At 38.3% G+C, this 24,181-nt stretch overlaps 2 protein-coding genes across 2 annotated transcripts in view; both read left to right on the top strand.

Moving 5' to 3' along the window:
- Positions 1 to 18,163, top strand: part of LOC140235837 (uncharacterized) — a 45,951-nt gene extending 27,788 nt beyond the window's left edge. Inside the window, exons 8-14 of the mRNA XM_072315835.1 lie at positions 1,140 to 1,253; positions 7,615 to 7,722; positions 10,258 to 10,380; positions 12,075 to 12,155; positions 15,451 to 15,537; positions 16,413 to 16,711; positions 18,143 to 18,163. Coding sequence (XP_072171936.1) covers positions 1,140 to 1,253; positions 7,615 to 7,722; positions 10,258 to 10,380; positions 12,075 to 12,155; positions 15,451 to 15,537; positions 16,413 to 16,711; positions 18,143 to 18,163 — 833 coding nt within the window. The remainder of the gene's footprint in view (positions 1 to 1,139; positions 1,254 to 7,614; positions 7,723 to 10,257; positions 10,381 to 12,074; positions 12,156 to 15,450; positions 15,538 to 16,412; positions 16,712 to 18,142) is intronic.
- Positions 16,473 to 24,181, top strand: part of LOC140235951 (uncharacterized) — a 64,855-nt gene continuing 57,146 nt past the window's right edge. The window contains exons 1-2 of the mRNA XM_072315946.1: positions 16,473 to 16,711; positions 21,321 to 21,523. The gene's annotated coding sequence lies outside the window, so the exon portion shown is untranslated. The remainder of the gene's footprint in view (positions 16,712 to 21,320; positions 21,524 to 24,181) is intronic.

The raw sequence follows: 24,181 nt of genomic DNA, 5'->3' as shown, positions 1-24,181 counted from the left end.
ATGTATTGAATTCCAGTGCTGATTCGTGGAATTTTTGTGCAGCAAAAAAAGAAAATAGGCTCCAATTTGCAAAAGTTTCCTGTCTCAAATCTTGAAGCTAGGCGACCTGAGATGTAGTAAAAGTGGACATTTTATTTCGGAAGTCTCAAAAGAGACTACGATGCATAAGAGTAATAATAGGAGAGCCCGCACGCGCGTCCAGCAATACGTTTGCGTTCGTTCCAGCCGACAGGAGGTTCTCCTGCATAGCTCCGCGGTTTGATTTCTATCCATTAAATTCATCGCTTTCAATTTCCTTCTCGCGAGGAAATTTTTCTTCGCCGGTCATCCGGAACCAACTGAGAAGTGTTTTGACGCATCTTTCGAGCCTAAACTTTACGGGGGCTCGATGAATATGAGCTCGAAAGAGCAGCACGATCCTTCCTTCGCTTTACGTGCTACGCGTGGACAGGAGGTCTGTGCCACGAAGCAAGAGTTACCACCACCAGCGCCTCCCTCCGGCGATGCCGGTACGGCGCATGTACAGAAGAATGTGAGCGTCGGAAAGGCTATGGCTCAAGATTCGGGGAAGAAGCAGATGAAGAAAATTCCCAAAAAAGCTCCTCATACGGTATCAAAAGCCCCTTCCGAGGATCGGGCGTCTACCTCCGGGGACGTTACTTCTCGTCTAGACAAACTTGAAAATCTCCTCGCCGAAGTGGTGAAACAAGCTAGGCGACCTGAGATGTAGTAAAAGTGGAAATCAATGATGATTCAAATTTGGGGTTTCATTTTTCAAGTTTCATCCTTGTGGGAGGATGGGAGGGGACACCTTATTTGGACAGATGATCGGATTACTGCTAAAGTAGAAATTTTCGTGGTGTTGAAAATTTTCGCGCATTTTGCGCAACCAGAAACTAGCGCGAAAATAAAAGCACACGAATATCTTTGCTTGCCATACATTCCTGTGCGTAATGTCTTGATTCTGCAGAATTAAAAACATGCGAAACTCTTCTGATCCGGCCTTGCGCAAAAAATTAGTCGTGTGAAAATATCCACTTTTACGGTATAACTTTTACATTTACCTTGTTTTTTCATACAATTGCATCTTTGTCCATTTTCCCTCAACGGCTGAAACTTGAATTTCCTTTCTTTTAAAGGTGCTGATAAAGCGCCCCAGGAGAAGAACAAAGGTGCCTCATCTTCTACTGCAGCCACAGCGCAAAATCAGCAATACCTGCATGTGGGTTCTCTGCCTCGTGGCCCGGACCAAGGTTAGATACTCTAAATCCCAGCTTGCATGAAAGTTATAATAAAATGAATAAATGAATAAATGCATAAATGAATAAATGAATAAATGAATAAATGAATAAATGAATAAATGAATAAATGAATAAATGAATAAATGAATAAATGAATAAATGAATAAATGAATAAATGAATAAACGAATAAATAAAAAAAATTTTGAATTAATGAATAAATGAATGAATGAATAAATAAGTAAATAAATAAATGAATAAGTGAATAAATAAATAATAAATAGATAGATAATAGATAATAAATCGAAATATAAATAATAAATCAAAAAATAAATAAGAAATCAAAAGATAAATGATATATCAAAAGATCTGGAAAATGATGCCATTACCCATTAGTCACTGAATTTCCTGAAATTGTGTGATGCTTTTTTTGTGTGGTTGGTTGGTTGGTGGTGGTGTTTATTGGCGCTTTTCAATGCCTTACTGTTTCTATTGTTACGGTTTTATGCTTACGGTTTTATGCCTTACTGTTTTTATTGTTTATATATATATATATATACAGTGTTGAATATATAATTGGATGAGTGGAAAACATCGGAGGTAAACAAAGGATATCAGAATTATATCTGTGACCAACAAGTCTCTTGGTTAAGTCTTATTAAAGATGCTTTCAAATTAACATAATTTGAAATAAACACTAAACAAAAAGTAAGTTCCCCCTAAAACAAACCTCTGTAATTTATGAATCAGGAACCTTTGAGGAAATCTGAATACGTGATTATGTAGCTGTATTTCTCGGCTACCTTTCATGTGAAATTCAGTAGATATCACCTGGTCACGCTTGAGTGAGCATGACTTAAAGTCAAAATGGTCACTTTTTGAAGTTCACAAGCCCAGTTTTGCAACTTTGATTTGGTGATATCGGAACAAATTTCAATTTTCCAGGATAAAAAGGCATGCAACGTATAATTTATGTGCTTCTTATCGTACCATGTGACTTGTGCACAAAATTTCACGGTTGAGTGAACACGGGGAGAAAATTACCAAAATGGCCGATTTGACATGTTTCTCGTGGTAATTTCTGTCAATTGAGATTGAATTCGTGTGTTGAACAGTTTTTACACACAATTCACGTAATTTCACGGTTGAATGAGCACATTAAAAATAAAGAAAAATAACAATTTAAATTGTGCAGTAAGAATTGCGATAATTTGCACACTAATATCAACTGTATGATGCTTTTTTTTATATTGTGCTAATACCCACACGCATATCAGTGACCACCTGACATTTCAGTCATGCTTCAATAAGCACGTGAGGCTGGAAACCCTTTTTGTACCCTACATAATGAAAAATTGGCAGTTTGGCCATAATCCCCATGGTAAGTTCATGTGAAGAGGAGGAATTTATATTTTTGAAAGCTAACAATGGCTTATGCATGCAATGTGGTTTATTTTACGGTTGAATGACCACATTATGAAACAATGATTTATCTTATTGAAACCATCCAGCAGGTGTTGCTTTAATATTCTGCATTTAAAATCAACTGAAAAACATTTCATTATTGCGTTTTAGGACCGATATAAATGTCTCAGTGATCCTTTGCATTCCTTCAAAATTTTACACGTCAAAGGGTACCTGGGGCCGGAAACCCCCCTTATAATCCATGGCTACCTTTGATTAAATATTGAAGTATTCCTGGGAAATTGGTCTGCCTTTAGTTTGATGACATTCCCTTGTTGGGGCAGAGATGAGATATTATGCAAATAAAATCTCTGGGCCTTTGTCCTCGCTACTGAATACTGATTTTGGCATTAAGTTCTTGCTGTCTTTGTGACGTCATGAAGTCATACATTAACTCAAGAGAAAATAGATGCAATTGGTCATTGACATGGTACCAAATTTCACTTTTGTTAAACATCAATATCCTCCCGTGCTGCAAATATGCACTGAGAGTCTGGAGACAGATATTGATTGTGGTGAGATAGTGGCCTTTGTTGTTCATGTGGTGTTGATGATTGTGATGGTAATGATAGTTGCTTAAAATGTTGGTTGACTATTATGCGATATAACACAGATTGGGTAGCATCTTCACTCACTTTATAGGCTCTATCCGCCAACACCGCTGAATATGTCTTCATAAACAAAACAAATGTAAATCTTATGGGAATTTCAGCCGCGAAAAATGGTTTTGACCCGCACACTTTGCTCATTTTATGTGCTCACTGAAGCATGTCACCATGTAATTTTTTATTGAAATGTTATTTTTTTCATTGAAATCAGAGTAATTTCCCAACATTGCAACTAAAACATAAAAAAACAATGAATACTTTTTTATTATATAGGGTAAAACGGGTTTTTCAGCCCCACATGCTCATTGAAGCGTGACTAAAATGTCAGGTGATTACTGTATGCACAGTGGTATTAAACACAATACAAAAAGCATTAAACACTTGATTTCAGTGCGCAAAATCATCGCAATTCTTACTGCACAATTTAAATTGTTATTTTTCTTTGCTTTTAATGTGCTCATTCAACCGTGAAATTACGTGAATTGCGTGTAAAAACTGTTCAACACAAGAATTCAATCTCAATTGACAGAAATTACCACGAGAAACATGTCAAATCAGCCATTTCGGTAATTTTCTCCCCGTGTTCACTCAACCGTGAAATTTTGTGCCCAAGTCACGTGGTACGATAAGAAGCACATAACTTATACGTTGCATGCCTTTTTATCCTGGAAAATTGAAGTTTGTTCCGATATCACCAAATCACAGTTGCAAAATTGGGCTTGTGAACTTCAAAAAGTGACCATTTTGACTTTAAGTCATGCTCACTCAAGCTTGACCAAGTGATATCCATTGAATTTCCCATGAAAGGTAGCCGAGAAATACAGCTACATAATCATGTATTCAGATTTCCTCAAAGGTTCCTGATTCATAAATTACAGAGGTTTGTTATAGGGGGAACTTTCTTTTTGTTTAGTGTTTAGATGAAAATTAACATGAATTGATCTATCTTGCATAATTTTGCAAGTAATATTACTGTACTTTTCATTGAACAATAGACCATTACATGACTGTATGGAATCTTCAGTTGCTATAAGGTTAAAGGGTGTGTACAGTTCTGGTCAGGGTGGTTATTTAGCTTTTAACGTTTTGCAAGATATTCAGAAACCACTCTTTGAGATGTCAAAGAGCATTTAATTCTAAAGGATATCAAAAGTTTACTTGATGAAAATCGGTTTTGAAATGGCTGAGATATCCAAACACAAGGTGAATCATAAGAGATCCTAGTAAAGGTGGGGCATGTCACCTATTATTATTATCACTTTTGGGGATATCTAAGCCATTTGAAAACCAATTTTCATCAAATAGACGTTGAATCCTCCGTAAAATCACATGCTCTTTCGTATTTCATAAAGAGGTTTCTCATTATCTCACTTAGGAATGTTCAAAACATGAATCCCACCTCAACCACTACTGTACAGTCCCTTTTCATTGCTATGGAGAGAGTTGTACCCACCCTGGGCAGGCACTTGTGTGAGACATTGTGATGTTAAATTGTTATTCAAATGACGAGCATAAGAGGGCTTTTTCATGGCCAACGTCATTGTCAGGAAAGAATACTTGGCTTAATCACAGACACTCTCTCATGATAAAGATTTCAGCCGAAGAAAATTCCTTCAGATACACCATCTGCAATTAACCCTAAAAAGGCTGGGCTTTTTTGGCTATGCTCAGACCGGGGGGATGAATTTTGCCATCGATGGTGCGATCGCGGTAAAATTTTGCATGCGTGAGACCCATGTCATAATCTGCATGATTGTGTCATAAGGTTTTTTGAAATAATCAATTTCTAATTTTAATGAATTAATTATGCAAATTAAGCTCATGATCATATTTTAGCCTAACTAATTTCCTTGTTTTCCAGCTTTTGTTTCTTTTTTGTTTTTTCATTGGAAATTGTCATTGACCATTTTTATACCATAATTAGCACAAAATTAATCAATGAAAGTGATTATTTGTAAAAATAATCAGGTTTTTATGACTTTCATGACAGAGCACGGTTTTCCATAGGAAATGTACACAAAAGCACAAAATTGTGCCGGTTTTGGGGCGACATTCCGTTACAAAAATGAGCGTAGCTTTGCAAAAGTCTCAAAAGTTGCGCAAGACTTGAACAAACAAAGTCAAGAGGCCTCGCGACGAGCAGGCCTTCTCGCGTTACAGAATTATAGCGTGAAACGACAAGGGGAGACGGATCCCCCCCCCCCCCCCGCAGCCCTTATAGGGTTAAACCAGAACATCTTTTGATTTACAAAGAGCTACAGAAGTCCAGTTTCTCTGATATTTGTGACCTGTCATGTCAAAAGCAGCCACAAGTCACAGTCCATCAGAGAAAAATCAGATATGAGTTGAGGAACCACTAAAAGACACAATTTTTATTACTAGCTGATTGGAAACTATAGGATTTTTTTTCTACCACGAGCTGCAATATCAAGGAGTCACTTCAAAAAAAAAATTGTAATTGATTTGTTAATTTTAGGCATTTTTATGCCTCCGCCACGAAGTGGTGCCGGAGGCATTATGTTTTCGGGTTGTCCGTCCGTCCGTACGTCCGTACATACGTCCGTACGTCCGTCCGTCCGCTTTCGTTTATGCGATAACTTGAGTAATATTTACTGGAATTTTACCAAACTTGGTCCAAGTATGAAGTATGATGGGGCAATTATTTAATTAGATTTTGGGTGAAATCGGCTAAAGGTCAAAGGTCAAGGTCAAATCATGAAATTGTATCCGTTTACGCGATAACTCAAGACTGGGTGGAGCAAATTTCACCAAACTTTGTTGGAGGATGATGTATGATGGGAAAATTACTTGATTAGTTTTTCAGTGAAATTGGACAGAGGTCAAAGGTCAAAGATCAAGGTCAAATCCTAAAATTTACCTGTTTACGTGGTAACTCAAAACTGGATGAAGCAGCTTTCACCAAACTTGGTCCAAGGATGATGTATGATGGGACAATTAGTTGAGTAGATTTTAGTGACATTGGCAAGAGGTCAAAGGTCAAAAGGTCAAGGTCAAATGCTACAAATGTTGCAATTTCCCCCATATCTATGCAATGCCCGAAGGTATTTTCTTGAAACTTGGTGTGGACATGTACTACTGCGTAAAGATTCTCCAGAGAGTGTTTCATGTCAAAGTCAAAGGTCAAAAGGTCAAAGGTTAGGTGAAAATGTTGCAATATTACTTTTCTCGCAAATGGTTAGATGTATCTTCGTGGAACTTGGTACATATGCATGTACTGTCTGGCAGGGATCATCTAGGGAATTTAGGGGTCATGGGTCAATAGTCAGGGGTCAAAGGTCAAGGTCAACTCCTCAAAATTTTACTTGTATTTCCTCATATACTAGTATATGCAATGCTTGCATTATTAGTTTCAAAACTTAATACATGCATTACCTAATGGAGATTCTGCGGGAAATTTCCAGCCAGAAGGTCAAAGGTCAAAGGTTAAGGGTCAAAGGCCAGGTTTCAATGTCCCCCCCCAAAAAAAAAAAAAAAATCTATTTTGTACCGTCATCACACTCTTTCTTTGTACCTTGGAAATTACTCAATGCATAAAATTCCCCAAATATGTGTACCTGCACTCTTAGAAAATTATAGCAAACCCAGTTCAAAACATTTCTGACAAACCTGTCATTTCAATATTTTGCCAGTTATGTGAAACTATCATGGATCACACATTGTGAAGACATTGTACTATACGCCTATTGGGAGAATCATGCATTATGGCGGAGGCATCAGTCGCCATAGCGACATTTCTAGTTCTTTTTTGCTTGCCAACTATTTTGCTGCACAATTTGAGAGAGGATTTGCACAGCAATCTCACAAGCTCTGTCCCTTCGCAATTGCTCAAAGCAGATTGGCTCCTTATGACATATTTCTGTGTTTTTCAAATGATCTCAGCCTCTGTTGTACCCCCCCCCCCTCCCCCTGTTCTACTTTACCAGTGCACTGGAGACCGAGACACCTATTTGGCCATAAGCCGCTTGAGAAGCCTCTTTCTTTTTTTTCACTACTATTTGAGACAGAAATCCTTCTTCAATCTCTGAACTTGTATCAGTATGAAATCATTTATGTTATAATGCTTTACTAAGTGTGAATCTTCATATTAAATGGTTCGATGAAATTCATCGTTGCTGTACAGGAGTTTATGTAGCCAATCTCAGAATGAAAGAGAAACCGAGTGCATACTTAATTGTTTTTATTTTGTTGTCACAAATTTCCAATGTTCACCTCATTCAATTTGAAGTATTTCTGGATGTATATTTTTCAAATCTAATCTGACTTGAATTTTCTTCTGTTTCAGGCAGTGATAGAGCTCGCCAGAAGAAAGGTGTCTTATTCGCTGTTTCATCCAGAGATATACTGAAGCTTTCCGACTCCCCAAATCTTCTTCCTCAGGCTCCAGTCTCAGGTGGGATACTATAAAACCCAAAATCTCAGCATGTACAAAACTTTTGCAAGTTTTGCCAAGATTTATGACTGAAAATAGCACGCAAAAGCTCTGGTCTACTCAATGCATTGAATGCCAGTGGCAATTTGCAAAATTTGCATGCCTCGAAAGTCGTCATTAATACTTACCGTGGTATTATAAACACTGCGCTTGATGGTAAAATAAACACATAAATAACACTTGAGTCTAGCAATGAAAGAAAAGCAGTATCAACAATATACATTGTAGATAACAAATAACAATGATCAAATCATAGTACAGTCAAACCTGTCTGTAGCGGCCACCCAAGGGAAATGAAAAAAGTGGCTGTTATATACAGGTGGCCGCTATAGACAGGTGTTCCAACTTTGTGTGCATTGCCTACAAATGTATCATTGTTGTATGCATCTATAAGTACCGGGTACGTAAATGTGCATGTATGCGTATACGTATGCACACGTGTGTTTTATGCATTGAACAATGCCAGTGTTTTTGAAATAATTATTGTTGCACAGTAGCACGTCTGCAGTCGTGGAGAAAGCTCGAGAGTAAATGAGCGATGAATGCAGCGATGGCGATCACTGAACGTTGCCATGAATGACTGGCACGGCTACTAAAAACAGAAAAACACGCTGAATTATCAGCTCATTGGCTGCTCCTGACAGGTTAAAAGCCATCACGGGAAACAAAATTTGTGGCCGCTGGGCGCGTTAGACAGGTGGCTGCTATACACAGGGTCTTTTACAGGGCTTTTCTCTCGGGGGAGGGGGGGGGGGATTTTTCGGTGGCCGCTATATACAGGTGGTCGCTAAGGCAGGTTCGACTAGCTATAAAGGTATATGAGAAGCAGTAGAAGGCTTAACAATTCAAATTTAGAGTTTTTGTTCATCTTGTTTTTTATGCCTCCGCCACGAAGTGGTGCCGGAGGCATTATGTTTTGGGGTTGTCCGTCCGTCCGTCCGTCCGTATGTCCGTATGTCTGTACGTCTGTACGTACATCCGTCTGCATTCGTTTACGCGATAACTTGAGTAATATTGACTGAAATTTTACCAAACTTGGTCTAAGTATAAAGTATGATGGGGCAATTACTTGATAGGATTTTGGGTGAAATCAGCCAAAGGTCAAAGGTCAAGGTCAAATCATTAAATTGTATCTGTTTACGCGATAACTCAAGACTGGATTCAGCAAATTTCACCAAACTTTGTCTGAGGATGATGTATGATGGGACAATTACTTGATTAGTTTTTGAGTGAAATTGGACAGAGGTCAAAAGTCAAAGATCAAGGTCAAATCCTAAAATTTATCTGTTTACGTGATAACTCAAAACTGGATGAAGCAGCGTTCACCAAACTTGGTCCAAGGATGATGTATGATGGGGCAATTAGCTGAGTAGATTTTAGTGACATTGGCAAGAGGTCAAAAGGTCAAGGTCAAACGCTAAAAATCCTATTTCCCAAAAAAATCCATGCAATGCCCGAAGGTATTTTCTTGAAACTTAGTGTAGACATGTACTACTGCATAAAGATTCTCCAGAGAGAGTTTCATGTCACAAGGTCAAAGGTCAAAAGGTCAAAGGTTTGGTGAATATGTCACAATTTCACTTTTCTCGCAAGTGGTTGAATGTATCTTCATGGAACTTGGTACATACGCATGTACTGACTGGCAGAGATTTTCTAGGGAATGTAGGGGTCTTGAGTCAATAGTCAGGGGTCAAAGGTCAACTCCTCAAAATTTTACTATTTCCCTCATATACTATTATATGCAATGCTTGCATTATTATTTTTAAAACTAAAACTTGATATTATGTATTCCCTAATGGAGATTCTCTCGGAAATTTACAGCCAGAAGGTCAAAGGTCAAAGGTTAAGGGTAAAAGGCCAGGTTTAAATGCAAAAAAATATATATATTTTATACTGTAATTACACTCTTTCTTCATACCTTGAAAATTACTCAATGCATAAACTTATAAAAGGGTCAGTCAGAAGTCATGAAAAAATTCTCAATTTCCCAAATACAGGTACCTGCACTCTTAGACAATTATAGCAAACCAAGTTCAAGGAAAGTGAACATTCAAGATATTTCTGACAAACCTGTCATTTTAATATTTTGTCAGTTATGCACTTATTGGTATAATCATGCATTATGGCGGAGGTATCAGTCGCCAAAGCGACATTTCTAGTTTATTCATGAAAGAAACTAGCACACAATCACTCTGGAGTACTCAGTGCTTTGAATGCCAGTGGCAATTTAGTGAAAGTTTCATGCCTCGAAATGATTGTTATCATTTAAAGTTTCTAGTATTATGATGAAGGAAAGAAAGGAAAGCAATATACATAACAAATAATAATGATCAAGATGAAATGTTCAGATGAAGCTATTATGGTATTAGAAGCAGTGGAGGGGAAATTATTGGTGATTCATATTTTGACTTTACACAGTATTCATCTTGTTTTTGATATAGTGCAACCTCACCCATTTTTCATAATTTCTCTAAATTTTATTTTCTTTCATGTAAGGTGGTGATAAACTACCCCAGACGACGAGCAAACGAAAATCAACCTACTCAACTATTCTCTCCTCAAAGCGACGGAAGCAGTCCGTCTTGACACACCGTACTCTTCCGCGTGCTCCAGACACAGGTTCGTAAAAACCAGAAATTTTAGCGTGCGTCAGACTTATGTGAATTTCTGTGTTCCCAAATTCTCTCTGTAATTTATTCCCTTTACATTTGTGCTCATTTCCAGTGATATTTAAAAACAATAGAATATCATAAAATAAGCCATGCGTAATAAAAGAATTAAAAAAAATAGATTATGGGCACTGATGAGACAAGGAGTAAAGTCAAGGATAGAAATAGAAATTATATTGTTGAATATGTAGATTTTTACGGTGAAATAGTAATGAGCTATGATAGTAGGAGAAAGAGGAGAAGGGTAAATTCTTCATGATACAAACGTTGGGTTTCATTTAACCCTAACTTACCTGGTGGGCGGGCCATAATGGCCCCCCCTTGACACTTCACGCGACATCTCCACAATGCGAGAATGCATCCACTTGGCGATTCATGACAATTTATCTCGAAGCCTTGGGCAACTTTTAAGAACAAATTCGCGACGTCCGGTTACGCGGTTTTGAAGTTACGCAACATTATGTAAATGCATGTCAGACTGAAAATTGCTCAAAAACGTGATTTTGTGTACAAAACCAATGCAAATCAGGTTTCTATCTGAAATTTGTAATTGTATCATTATTTCTACTTTTAGTGATTAAAAACGATTAATTTTATATTTCTTATGATTGAAATAATGTTGACAATGATTCCCATCGAAAAAACAATAAAAAACAAAAAGTAAAAAGAACAAAGAAATACATGCGAAATCATAAAATCAATAAATTACATAAGAAATTTAAATGGATACCAATTCTTTTTTTTTTACTTAAATTAACTCTAATCAGGCTGGGGGGGGGGGCGGAATCCGCCCCCCACTCGACGTTTCGCGCAATATCTTTGCAGCGCGATAAGCTCCCGCCGCGATGTTTCATGAAGCTAACTTTTTTCTTTCAAGTATCGCGCAACTTTTGAGACCCAAATTGTTGCGCCCGCGCGTACCGTTTTGACGCGACGCCCGTTCGAAAAAAATTTGTCAATCCCAAAATTGCTCCAAAACGTGATTTTGTGTACAAATCCAATGCAAATTGTGTTTTTTCAATTAATTCACATAAAAATTCATATCTTAAACTCAGAATGGACGAAATTAATTTATTTTAGCATAATAAAGCTTTGAAAAATGTCTGTGACAAAGTTTGGCCAAAAAACAAACAAAAACAAAAGGTCGAAAAACAAGGAAATACATAAGAAATTCAAAAAACAATCAAATACATAAGAAATTAATTTCAATACATAAGAAATTAATTTCGATACAGATTTTTTTTATCCTATGTCTCAGGAGAATGATACAAGAAACATTTTTAAAAAGAAATTAGCTTAATTAGAGCATTAATAAGTGATTTCAGAGCCCAAAACTGATTTTATGCATAAATTACAATAATTAATTAATATAAAATATAAGGACAATTTTTCGGAGAAAGCAACCATACATTTTGATAGTATACGTCGCGGGTGTCGCGTGTGCCGATTTTCGGCGCGATCACGCGTTCCATAGGCGATCCCAACAATCCCAAAGCACCAAAAATGATCTTCTGTTTGTGAAATTCTGTGAAGATCTTGTAGCTTTTATTTTTATCTTGTCATATGTACACGTAAGTGAACCCCACCCACCTTTTTTCTCTTAAAATGACAATTCTAACATGACTTTTATTCCACGGTACACAGATGGTGGAAAGGCACCATCCACTTTACCGCTTGCCAAGCGTTGGACCTCACAGATGAAGCAAAATTCTGCTTCAAACACAGGTTAGAAACATTGGAAATGTGGGGGCAATGTAGGGGTGTGTTCCAGCACTCTCTTAAAGGGATGTTATAGTTTTGGTGGAGACAATAATTAGGCTTTTAACTTACTGTGAGATACCAAGAAACCACTTACAAAATAGTACAGAGAGTACCGTTTTAAGAGGAATTCAAAGTTTATTAGATGGAAATCAGTTTCGGAATGGCTGAAGCATCCAAAAACAAAGCAAAAACAAAGTGATCCTACGTAGTAAAATGTGGGTCGCATCTCTTTTTATGCCTCCGCCACGAAGTGGCAACGGAGGCATTATGCTTTCGGGTTGTCTGTCCGTCCGTCCGTCCTTCCGTCTGTCCGTAATGAATTTTGTGGCAAGCATAATTTCATTAACTAAAAAAAACATCTGAGGTATCCTAATGAAACTTGGCATGTACAGTCAAACCTGCCTTAGCAGCCACCTGTCTATAGCGGCCACTGGAAAATTCCCCCGAAAGAAAAGCCCAGTTAAAGACCCTGTGTATAGCAGCCACCTGTCTAACGCCGCCAGCGGCCACAAATTTTGTTTCCCGCTGTAGATTTTAACCTGTCTATAGTGGCCAAAAACCCAATGGAGCTGTAGCCAAGCCGATAATTCAGCACGTTTTTCTGCTTTGTAGTCGTGCGGGCAACGTTCAGTGATCGCCATCGCTGCATTCATCCCTCATTCAGTCATAATAATGCACTAGTGTTAGGCTTTCTTCACGACAATACACATACTACTGTGCAACAATTTAATATACATCGGCATGGTTAAATGCATGAAACACACGGTGTGTGCATACGTACACACATACAACATGAACATGTAAGGATACAATGATGATACATGTACATGTAAGCAATGCACACAAAGTTGGATTACCTGTCTATAGCGGTGACACGACATTTGGACCTGCGACAATTGCTCCGGTCTCATTTTCTCTAAGGACTTAGGGTTAGGGTTAGGGTTGTGATAGGGTTTTCGGTTTAGTTTGATGTGAGAATTAGGATTAGGCTTAGGGTTATGTTTATGGGTTGAATTCACGTTTGGCTTAGCATGCAGATATATCACGGGAGTAATTGTCGCAGGAGCAAATGTCATGGAATTGTCTATAGCGGCCACCTGTCTATAACGGCCACTATAGACAGGTTTGACTGTATGTGTATTAGGGGGTGAAGTTGTGCCTATCAACTTTTGGGTGCACATCACTGAACTCTATAGTGGAAGGGGCACTGTGCACGCTTAGTGCGCGCGCGCGCTACACACCGAAAAGCCACTACGCTCGTGTTGCGCTGTGGGTAAAAGCTTGAAGCCACCGGAAGTGCTGGCCGGTGTCGGCCATTTTGGGAGTTTGCTATGGGGCACCAATAAGGTGCCAATAATCGCATGGCTATTTCGTTACGAAATTAGTAATTTTGTCCACAAAATTGCGTTGAAGAAATTTTCATTTTGTCAAAAAAACAGTTGTTTCATTAGGACATGTTCATTTTGTCGACTAAAGAGCCATTTGGTAATGAAATAGCCTGTGCGATTCTTGGCGCCCCATGATTTACACCAAAGTAACTTTCCACTGAGGAATGTGCACTTCTTCTGCGTACCATCAGCACAACCAAAGCGTCTTTGTGCACAACGCAACAATAGCGTAGAGTAAAGTGGGCAGGGCCTAAAGGTGGAGTCCTAAAATTGCAGCGCCAACTAAAGCTCTTCCGGTGGCTTCGAGCACTGCGTGTAACATCAATTCCAATATAGAGTTCAGTGGTGCACATGCTCAAGGTCAAAGGTCAAAAGTTCAAGGTCAAATATGTAAAATTTCACTATTTCCTCCATATCTATGCATTGCCCGAAGATATTTTTCTGAAACTTGGTTTATACATGTATTGCCCAATTAAGATTCTCTGGTGAAAGTTTCAGGTCATGAGGTCAAAGGTCAAAAGGTCAAGTAAAAATATTAAAATTTCACTTTTTTCTCCGTACCTTGGAAATTTTTCAAGGTATCTTCATGGAACATAGTATATATACATGTACTGAGTGGCAGTGATTATCTAGAGAATTTAGGGTTCATGGGGTCAACGGTCAGGGGTCAAAGGTCAAGGGCAACACTTCAAAATGTAACACTATTTCCCTCATATTTATGCAATGCCAGCAGGATTATCTTTTTTAACACTTGCTGTATGCATGTATAACCCAATAGAGATTCTCTGGGAAGTTTTTCATTTTCTTTTTCTTTTTCTTTTTTTGCCTCAAAGGTCAAAAGGACAAATATCAAAGTGAAAGTGCTGAGCTAGCTGTTTCCTCCATATGTAGGAAATGATTCAAGATATCTAGAAACTTACTACATATTTATGCATGTTCTGTCTGACAGTGATTATCTTAATATGAATTTTAGGGTCGAAGGCCACATGAAAATGGCAACAATTTACTATTCAATACAGAAATTGCACTTTTTCTCCATACCTTGAAAATTACTCAGTGCATAAAACTTATGAATGGATCAAAGTCAAGCTAAAGTTCTTAAATCGCCAAATACATGCTCTCCTATTCATCCAATTAAACTTAGGTCAAGGAAGGTGAGCATTCAACACATTTGTGACAAACTCGTCATTTTAATATTTTGCCAATTTTATGAAAATGTAATCACACATTGTCCACATGTACTATAGACCTATTAGGAGAACCATGCATTATGGTGGAGGCATACCAGTCACCATAGCGACATTTCTAGTTTAGTATTGCTCTTTTTGGATATCTAGCCATTTCAAAACCAATTTTCCTTAAATAAATGTTGAATTTCTCTTGAAATTACATGCTCTTTTATAGTTTACAAGAGGCTTCACATCATCTCACCAAGGAATGAGAGAAACCTGAAGTTTGGTCTCAACCAAAATTCTACGATCCCTTTGGAGCAACTCATACCATACTGAGCCGAAAATGAACCACTTCCCAGTGTTCACGAATACCGCACCATTGTACCATCAACCCTACTTGAAGTTGGCATCATGACTCAAGGAGTTGATTTTCTTCAAAGAAAGAAAATTTCAGACATTGTCTGCAATTAAATTGATTCATATGTTAGTCTATAAAGCTATGAGAGACCAGTTCCTTTTATACAGTGTGTTTGACATTATTGAATAAAGAGATGATCAATTTAAGGCAGAAAATGGATGAATGTTGTCAAGAAGCTGTGAAAGTCTTGCAGCTTTTATGTTTGTCTTGTTTTTAATGTACTAATCACATTACCACCTGATTTCTGGAAGTACTCAAACTTGAACTCTCTTTCATTTAAGATGGTGATAAAGCGCCCCAGGAGAATACCGAAAGTGACTCAACTACAACTCCATCCGCGAGGCGACGAAAGCAAGTTTTGACACCAGGTACTCTTATTCGTACTTGAGACACAGGTCAGATTGTGAAACCAGAAATTTCAAAGGAGACCTCTGGATGATTTTCAGATTTTTACATGTGAACCACTATAAATTATTTACAGACAGCAAAGAGAGAAAAAAATAAAGCAAAACTTTTTGTCTCAATCAACCCTGGACGATTTGTAGGTGAATATATAACTGTACACCATATTAGCCATATTTCACAAGTCTAAATTTTCACAAGTCTAATTTTTCACGAATAATAATAATAATAATAAATCATTTATTAAGCGCAGAAACTATGTCTATATATTCTACTGCGCTTCAAGAGCTCTTAAATTCCTATGTTGCACAATGCTGCATGGGAAGAACAAAAAGAAATAAGCCCATGCTAAAACAAAAAAGTTTTCACTTTTGATTTAAAACTATTTAAAGTCTGACATTTCCGAATGTCTAATGGTAATCTATTCCACAACCTAGGGGCTGCACAAGAAAATGATCGGTCACCTAAGGTAACTTTTGTTTTGATTTGGGGTATCTGCAATGTCAATCTATCATTTGTACTGCGGAGATTATGGCTATGAGTCTGAGATTTAAAGTTCAATAATTCACTGATATAACCAGGACTTCGCTATGATTTTGCAAGTACTTAATTTCGCGATCCTAGAGTACTGTACTGAATGGAGAAATATATACTTGTGCATCACATTCATATCTGGATCAGAGTCATTATTTTTGTTACTGTGTCTTTAATTTCATGAATTGCACATGATTCGCAGAATTTGTGGATGAAGAAAACTTGCAAAATATTCCATAAATACCAGTACAGCATATCATTGTCAACAAACCTGTGTACACTTCAAACTCTGATTCCTCTTTGAAAGATGATGGCAAAAACGCACCAGAGAGCAGAGGTCTTACAACACCGTCACACCTCCTGCAAAATGGAGAAGACGCCAATCTGGAGAGAAGCATTCCATTCTCATCATCTCTTCCGAATGAACACTCAGAGGACGATGAAGTTGACGATCGGCCCCCGCCCCGACGTAAAACTATGAAAGATCTAGCCATAGAGTACATTATAGCATCAAAATATCGACTCGCGTTCAAAAAGTTATATGAGGAATCTCAACAGGCAAGGAAGGCGTTTTTGGCCTTTGCACAGGAAATGATCCGGAAGGAGGTATTTAATAGCGATCCTACAGTTTTGGTTGAGACCTATTGTGTGGTGAAATAATTAGAAACCTCTTATGATATATGAAAGAGCACATACAGTGTAATTCTATGAGGAATTCAACTTTTTGTCCCCGCCGAACGAGTTCGAGCAGGGGACTATGAAACGGGCTGTACGTGTGTGTGTCCGTGTGTCCGTCCGTCCGTGTGTCCGTCCGTCCGTGTGTCCGTGTGTCCGTGTGTGCGTCCGTGTGTGATCAAAATGTTCAAAATGCTACTCCTTCGCCATTTCTAACCCGATTTTGATTCTGTTTGCTTTATATGATAGCACTACATGGGAGCTTTGAAACTTCTATACAGAATTTCAGTTGTGACCTTTGACCTTGACCTTTGACCTATATTGTACATTTTGCTTCAAAATGCTACTCCTTCGCCATTCCTAACCCGATTTTGATTCCGTTTGCTTTATATGATGGCACTAGGTGAGGGCTTCAAAACTTCTACACAGAATTTTGACCTTTGACTTCTTTGACCTTTGACCTTGATTTTTGACCTATATTGTACATTGCCTACAAAATGCTACTCCTTCGCCATTTGTAACCCGATTACAATTCCGTTTGCTTTAAGTGATGGCACTAGGTGAGGGCTTCAGAACTTCTACACAGAATTTTGACCTTTGACTTCTTTGACCTTTGACCTTGATTTTTGACCTGTATTGTACATTTTGCTACCAAATGCTACTCCTTCGCCATTTCTAACCCGATTTCGATTCCGTTTGCTTTATGTGATGGCACTAGGTGAGGGCTTCAAAACTTCTACACAGAATTTTGACCTTTGACTTCTTTGACCTTTGACCTTGATTTTTTTTACCTATATTGTACATTGGCTACAAAATGCTACTCCTTCGCCATTTCTAACCCGATTTCGATTCCGTTAGCTTTATGTGATGGCACTAGGTGAGGGCTTCAAAACTTCTACATAGAATTTTGACCTTTGACTTCTTTGACCTTTGACCTTCATCTTTTTACCTATATTGTACATTTTGCTACTAAATGCTACTTCCGGCGGGGACATATATTACGCACCGCGTAATTTCTACTTTTCCTTGTTTTGATAGAAATTGGTTTTGAAATGGCTGAGATATCTCAAAAAGAGTGATTCTAATAAAGTGTGGGACCACACTTTATTATGATAGCTTTGTTTTACTTTGTTTTCGGATGTTTCAGTCATTTCAAACCCGATTTTCATCAAATAAACTTTGAATTCCTCTTAGAATGGTATTCTCTGTACTATATCATAAGTATTTTCTTAGTATCTCGCTAAAAGTTAAAAGCCCAATTCTCATCTAGTTTTACGAATTTGCATGTGCCATCAGTATGACAATATGCCCACAATGGTATTATTACACATTTTCTTTCAATTTCCATTCCTCTCCAAACAGCTGATGTCAGAAAAACCCTGACAGGCAGATCATTTTTGTCATGTTCTGGAACTCTCTTACAATTATGAAAATGATTTGCATTTATTGACAGCAAACTCATTTACACTAGTGACTTTTTTTTTTCTTCAAATTAGTCACTTCTCTATAAAAAGAGGAGAAACATTAATACTTGTTAGTTCTGAATTGTTTTAATTGCTTAAACATGTTGCAATGTTGGTACTCTTGTATATGAATGTATGTCATCCAATTTTTGTCGAGCCCACCGAGTGGCGTCTGTCCGTCCGTCGTCCGTCCGTCCGTCATCTGTCCGTAACGCTACAAAAACTTCAATAACTCTTTACTCTGAGCTTCAATTGCAATCCAACTTCGAGGGAAGAGGAGTCGTACAAAGTTTCACATTTTACCATATATGAAGGTCACCTCAAGGTCAAAGCTCACAGGCAGTTGTCAATGAACTTTAGGGCCCAATGTAAGTTTTTATGGCGCGTTTCTATTATGACTCGTAAATTTTGATCCATAGGTCCGTTTGTTATACAAAACTTTGATGATAGATGACCCTTGGGGAGTGGATGGTCACCACAATGTCAAAGGTCACAGGCAGGGGTCAACAAACTTTTAGAGCCCAATGTTAAGTTTTTATGGTGCATTTCTATCATGGGTCATAACTTTTGATCCATAACTCCATTTGTGACCAAACTTGGATGGTACTGTAGATATCCCTTGGGGAGTGGATGGTCATCACAAGGTCAAAGGTACATGCAGGGGTCAACGAATTATTAGAGCCCAATGTTAAAGGACAAGTCCATCTTCATATACATAAGGATTGAGAGAATGCAGCAATATTGATAGAACACATCAGTGAAAGTTTGTGGAAATTTGGACAATCCGTTCAAAAGTTGCAAATATTTCAAATATCTGCGCAATCACTGCTGGAAGAGAAGACTACTACAGTGTATGATGTCACATGCGTACAACTATGTAAGGAAAATAAAAAGAGAATTTCACAAAACTTAACTTTTTGAATAATGTGCACATTTCTTTGACTTGCTACTGACGTATGTTAAGGGTAATATTATTCCCCCTGCCTTCTGAAAGAGAGAAGTGGAGTGTCCTTTTGTTATGCGAGAAAAATGGAAATATGTTGAATTTTCTTTATTCTTTCTTTATATTGTTGTACTCATGTGACATCACAAGCTATAGTAGTCTTTTCATCCAGCCTTGACTGAGCAGAAACTTCAAAAATTCATAACTTTTTAACGGATTGTCCGAAGTTACTCAAACTCTCACTAATGTGTTCTACTAATATTGCTGCATTCACTCAACCCACATGTCTGTGAGGGTGAACTTGTCCTTTAATCTTTTATGGTGCATTTCTATCATGGGTCATAACTTTTGATCCATAACTCCATTTGTGACCAAACTTGGATGGTAGATGTCCCTTGGGGAGTGGATGGTCACCACAAGGTCAAAGGTCACAAGCATGGGTCAACAAACTTTTAGAGCCCAATGTTAAGTTTTTTATGGCGCGTTTCTATTATGGGTCATAACTTTTGATCCATAGGTCCGTTTGTTACCAGACATGGATGGTAGATGTCCCTTGGGGAGTGGATGATCATCACGAGGTCAAAGGTCACAGGCAGGGGTCAACAAACTTTTAGAGCCCAATGTTAAGTTTTCATGGCGCGTTTCTATTATGGGTCATAACTTTTGATTCATAGGTCCGTTTGTTACCAAACTTGGATGATAGATGTCTCTTGGGAGTGAATGGTCACCACAAGGTCAAAGGTCACAGGCAGAGGTCAACAGACTTTAAGAGCTCAATGTTAAGTTTTTATGGCACGTTTCTTTTTTGCCATAAATTTTTACTCTTTTTATCTGTTATATCTCTTTTTTTGTCCCCGCCGAACGAGTTCGAGCAGGGGACTATGAAACGGGCTCCGTACGTGTGTGTGTCCGTGTGTCCATCCGTCCGTCCGTGTGTCCGTGTGTGCGTCCGTGTGTGATCAAAATCTTCAATTTGCTACTTCTCTGTCATTTATGAGCCAATTTTGATTCTGTTTGCTTTATATGATAGCACTACATGGGAGCTTTGAAACTTCTACACAGAATTTCAGTCGTGACCTTGACCTTTGACCTATATTGTACATTTTGCTACAAAATGCTACTCCTTCGCCATTTCTAACCCGATTTCGATTCCGTTTGCTTTATGTGATGGCACTAGGTGAGGGCTTCAAAACTTCTACACAGAATTTTGACCTTTGACTTCTTTGACCTTTGACCTTGATTTTTTGACCTATATTGTACATTTTGCTACAAAATGCTACTCCTTCGCCATTTCTAACCCGATTTCGATTCCGTTTGCTTTATGTGATGGCACTAGGTGAGGGCTTCAAAATTTTTACACAGAATTTTGACCTTTGACTTCTTTGACCTTTGACCTTGATTTTTGACCTATATTGTACATTTTGCTACGAAATGCTACTCCTTCGCCATTTTTAACCCGATTTCAATTCCGTTTGCTTTATATGATGGCACTAGTTGAGGGCTTCAAAACTTCTACACAGAATTTTGACCTTTGACTTCTTTGACCTTTGACCTTGATTTTTGACCTATATTGTGCGTTTTGCTACAGAATGCTACTCCTTCGCCATTTCTAACCCGATTTCGATTCCGTTTGCTTTATGTGATAGCACTAGGTGAAGGCTTCAAAACTTCTACACAGAATTTTGACCTTTGTCTTCTTTGACCTTTGACCTTGATTTTTGACCTATATTGTACATTGGCTACAAAATGCTACTCTTTCGCCATTTCTAACTCAATTTCGATTCCATTCGCTTTATGTGATGGCACTAGGTGAGGGCTTCAAAACTTCTACACAGAATTTTGACCTTTGACTTCTTTGACCTTTGACCTTGATTTTTTACCTATATTGCACATTTTGTTACAAAATGCTACTTCCGGCGGGGACATATGTTACGCACCGCGTAATTTCTACTTTTCCTTGTTTTATCTGTTATATCCCATTCACGTACAATTTCTTGTTCGCGAATGGGTGAGACACATTATGGCACTTGCCTTGTTTTCAAGACCCACCAGGTTGCCGTTCATACAATTGTAAGATAATGTAGCTGATTTTTCGCTTCGCCTTTTGATTGAAATTCTCCTTGTTTTATTTGAGGTGAAAGCCATGAAGTGCAAGAGACCAGCAAGTGGTTACAGTCAGCCCTTTTCAATCGGAAATGTTCGAGATTTCCGTTGGGATGAACTCGTCGATGAAACGGAGAAAGTCATGCCGATCACCTTTGCCTGCATGTCAGCCATATTGCCATCTACAGAACGAATCAAGCAGCACAGACTGAAAGGCAAGATAGGCGCAAAAAGGTATGACTTACGATACGTAAATGTGACCCGCTACAAAAAAAAAAAAAAAGGATCCAAAAGGCAGGGGAGGACAAGTTTCTGAAAATGGCATGACATTATTCTCTTACTCTTCTGCTTGCATATCGAATAACTTTTCCATCATTGAAACACAAGCAGTTAAAGTCAAATTTAGTATGTATCATGATCTAGAAGTGTAGTTTTGCAAGACACCAATGTGTTAGTGTAAGGAAAATGTGTTGCCATGGTAACCACTCATTTTTGTATCAAAATAAACCATTCAAGCTATGAAGGTCAATTTTGGTTTGTATGATGCTCTTCAAATGTAGTTATGCAAAATATCCCTTGTGTTTGTATCAGACAATGCATTGCCATGGTAACCACACTTTTTACCCAAACCTTGTGGAACCAACTGGTACCATAGCACTCAAGCAACTGTGGTCACGTTTTGTTTGTATGATAATGTGTAAATATTGTGCAAGACGCCACATAGACTGTGCCTGATACTGGGGAAAGCATGTTTCCATTTGCTGTAAGTTTTATACTCAGTGTCAACTCTGTAATTGTACAGTAAACTGAAATTATTCTGTTTCCAATTCGACAAGTGCACAAACTTTGGTATTAACGTCAATGCCCTCATGACATCCACATACTCTAAAGTGACGCTAGGGGCGGGCGTATTAATCACCTTCAGTGATAATTCTAGGTTTTGTTTTTTTTTGAAAAAAAAATGGGGTTTTGAGTGAACCGCATGAGATTCATGCATCCTAGCAGGATATACACGTATCCCTGCATTGGTTCCTGGCCAGATTCGTGGGTCTTAGGGTGGTTTTTGCCGCAAGGAGTCTCTGCTAGCACTAAAATGAGCACATGAACCCCCAATTTGTATGCCTCGGCCACAAAGTGGTGCCGGAGGCATTATGTTTTCGGGTTGTCCGTCCTACGGTGTAGGTTCCGTCCTTCCGTCTGTCTGTAATGAATTTTGTTGGCAGCTTAACTTAAAATCTTTGGAGGTACCAGTATCCCAATGAAACTCGGCATGTATGTGTATCAGGGAGTGAAGTTGTGCCTATCAACTTTTGGGTGCACATGCTCAAGGTCAAAGGTCAAAAATACGTAAAATGCCACTATTTCCACCATATCTACACGTATATGCAATGCCTGAAGATATTTTCTTGAAAATTAGTGTATGTTACCAAATTAAGCTTCTCTGGTGAAATTTGGGGGTCATGAGGCCAAAGGTCAAAGGTCAAAAGGTCAAGAAAAATATTAAAACTTCACCAATCTTTTCTGTACCTTGGAAATTGTTCATGGTATCTTCATGGAACATAATACAGTATATACATGTACTGACTTGCAGTGATTAGAGAATTTAGGGTTCATGGGGTGAGGAGTCAAAGGTCAAGGGCGACACTTCAAAATTGTACTAAAAAGTGTATTTCCCTCATGTTTATGCAATGCCAGCAGGATTATTTATTTTTTTTAACTTGGTGTATGCATGTATAACCTAATAGAGATTCTCTGGAAAGGTTTTTTTTTTTTTGCCTCAAAGGTCAAAAGGTCAAAGATCAAGTGAAAGTGCTGAACTAAGTTTTCCCTCCATATCTAGGAAGTGACTCGAGTTATCTTGAAACTTACGATGTATTTATGCATGTTCTCCCTGACTATGATTATCGTATGAATCTTAGGTTCAAAGGCCAGATAAAAATGGTAACAATTTACGATTCATTACAGAAATTGCACTTTTTCTCCCTACCTTGGAAATTACTCAATGCATAAACTTGTGAATGGGTCAAAGTCAAGTTAGATTCCTTAAATCTCCAAATTCATGCTCTCCTATTCATATAATTAAACCTAGGTCAAGGAAGGTGAATATTCAACACATTTGTGACAAACTTGTCATTTTTATACCCCCGCCAAACGAAGTTTGAAGGGGGTATATAGACCGATTCAAGTGACTGTTCATGGAAGTGCGCCCTCTTAAGGCGACGCCATTACTGGGGGCCAACCAGGCCGGGTCGGCAAGCGCCGTGCGTGCGTGGCAAGGGTGCCAGCGGCAGCCAGTGCTTTTACCACCCGGCGCCAGCAGGCCAGCTAGCTATCTCTGGCGCTGGCAGCGATCGACGCATCTGGATTTGTGACAACTCTAACGTCTACTTTTTTTTTCGTTAGCTAATTAATAAAATTAAACAACTTATACCGGCTATGAGCGAATGGGTAGATGGCATATACGGCTGTAGCCAAAACTTGAACTTCAAGGTAAATATCGGTACGATCCGTGAGTGGAATTGTATTAAACACGTTAGACTCTATTTCTTTTGCGATGACCTGGGTACTCGCGTGTAAGCCCCTTAACATTAGATCTATTCACATTTGTGTAAGAGGATAAAAAACAACTATGGCTAGGCGCAGACAGACGTCTAGATAGTAAGCCTAGACTGTTGAGCAGTTTACTGATATAATTAGATACAAATAATGAATCAGTTTTGAGCTAGATAGTAGATGGCGCTATCAAAGCAACTAATAAGATCAGTTAACTTAAACCTTTTTAGGCTTTTGCCTTTTCTCGGACCAGTGGGGTAAAGTCTGTCTAACGTTTTTTAGATCTTGTCTAGAATTCTAGGCAACAATCCAGACTAGATCTAGACCCGTCTAGACCTA

Source organism: Diadema setosum, chromosome 12 (genome assembly GCF_964275005.1).
Source record: "Diadema setosum chromosome 12, eeDiaSeto1, whole genome shotgun sequence".
NCBI lineage: Eukaryota > Metazoa > Echinodermata > Echinoidea > Diadematoida > Diadematidae > Diadema > Diadema setosum.
Note: the sequence above shows the minus strand (reverse complement) of the source record. Positions and strands in the feature narration are given on the sequence as shown.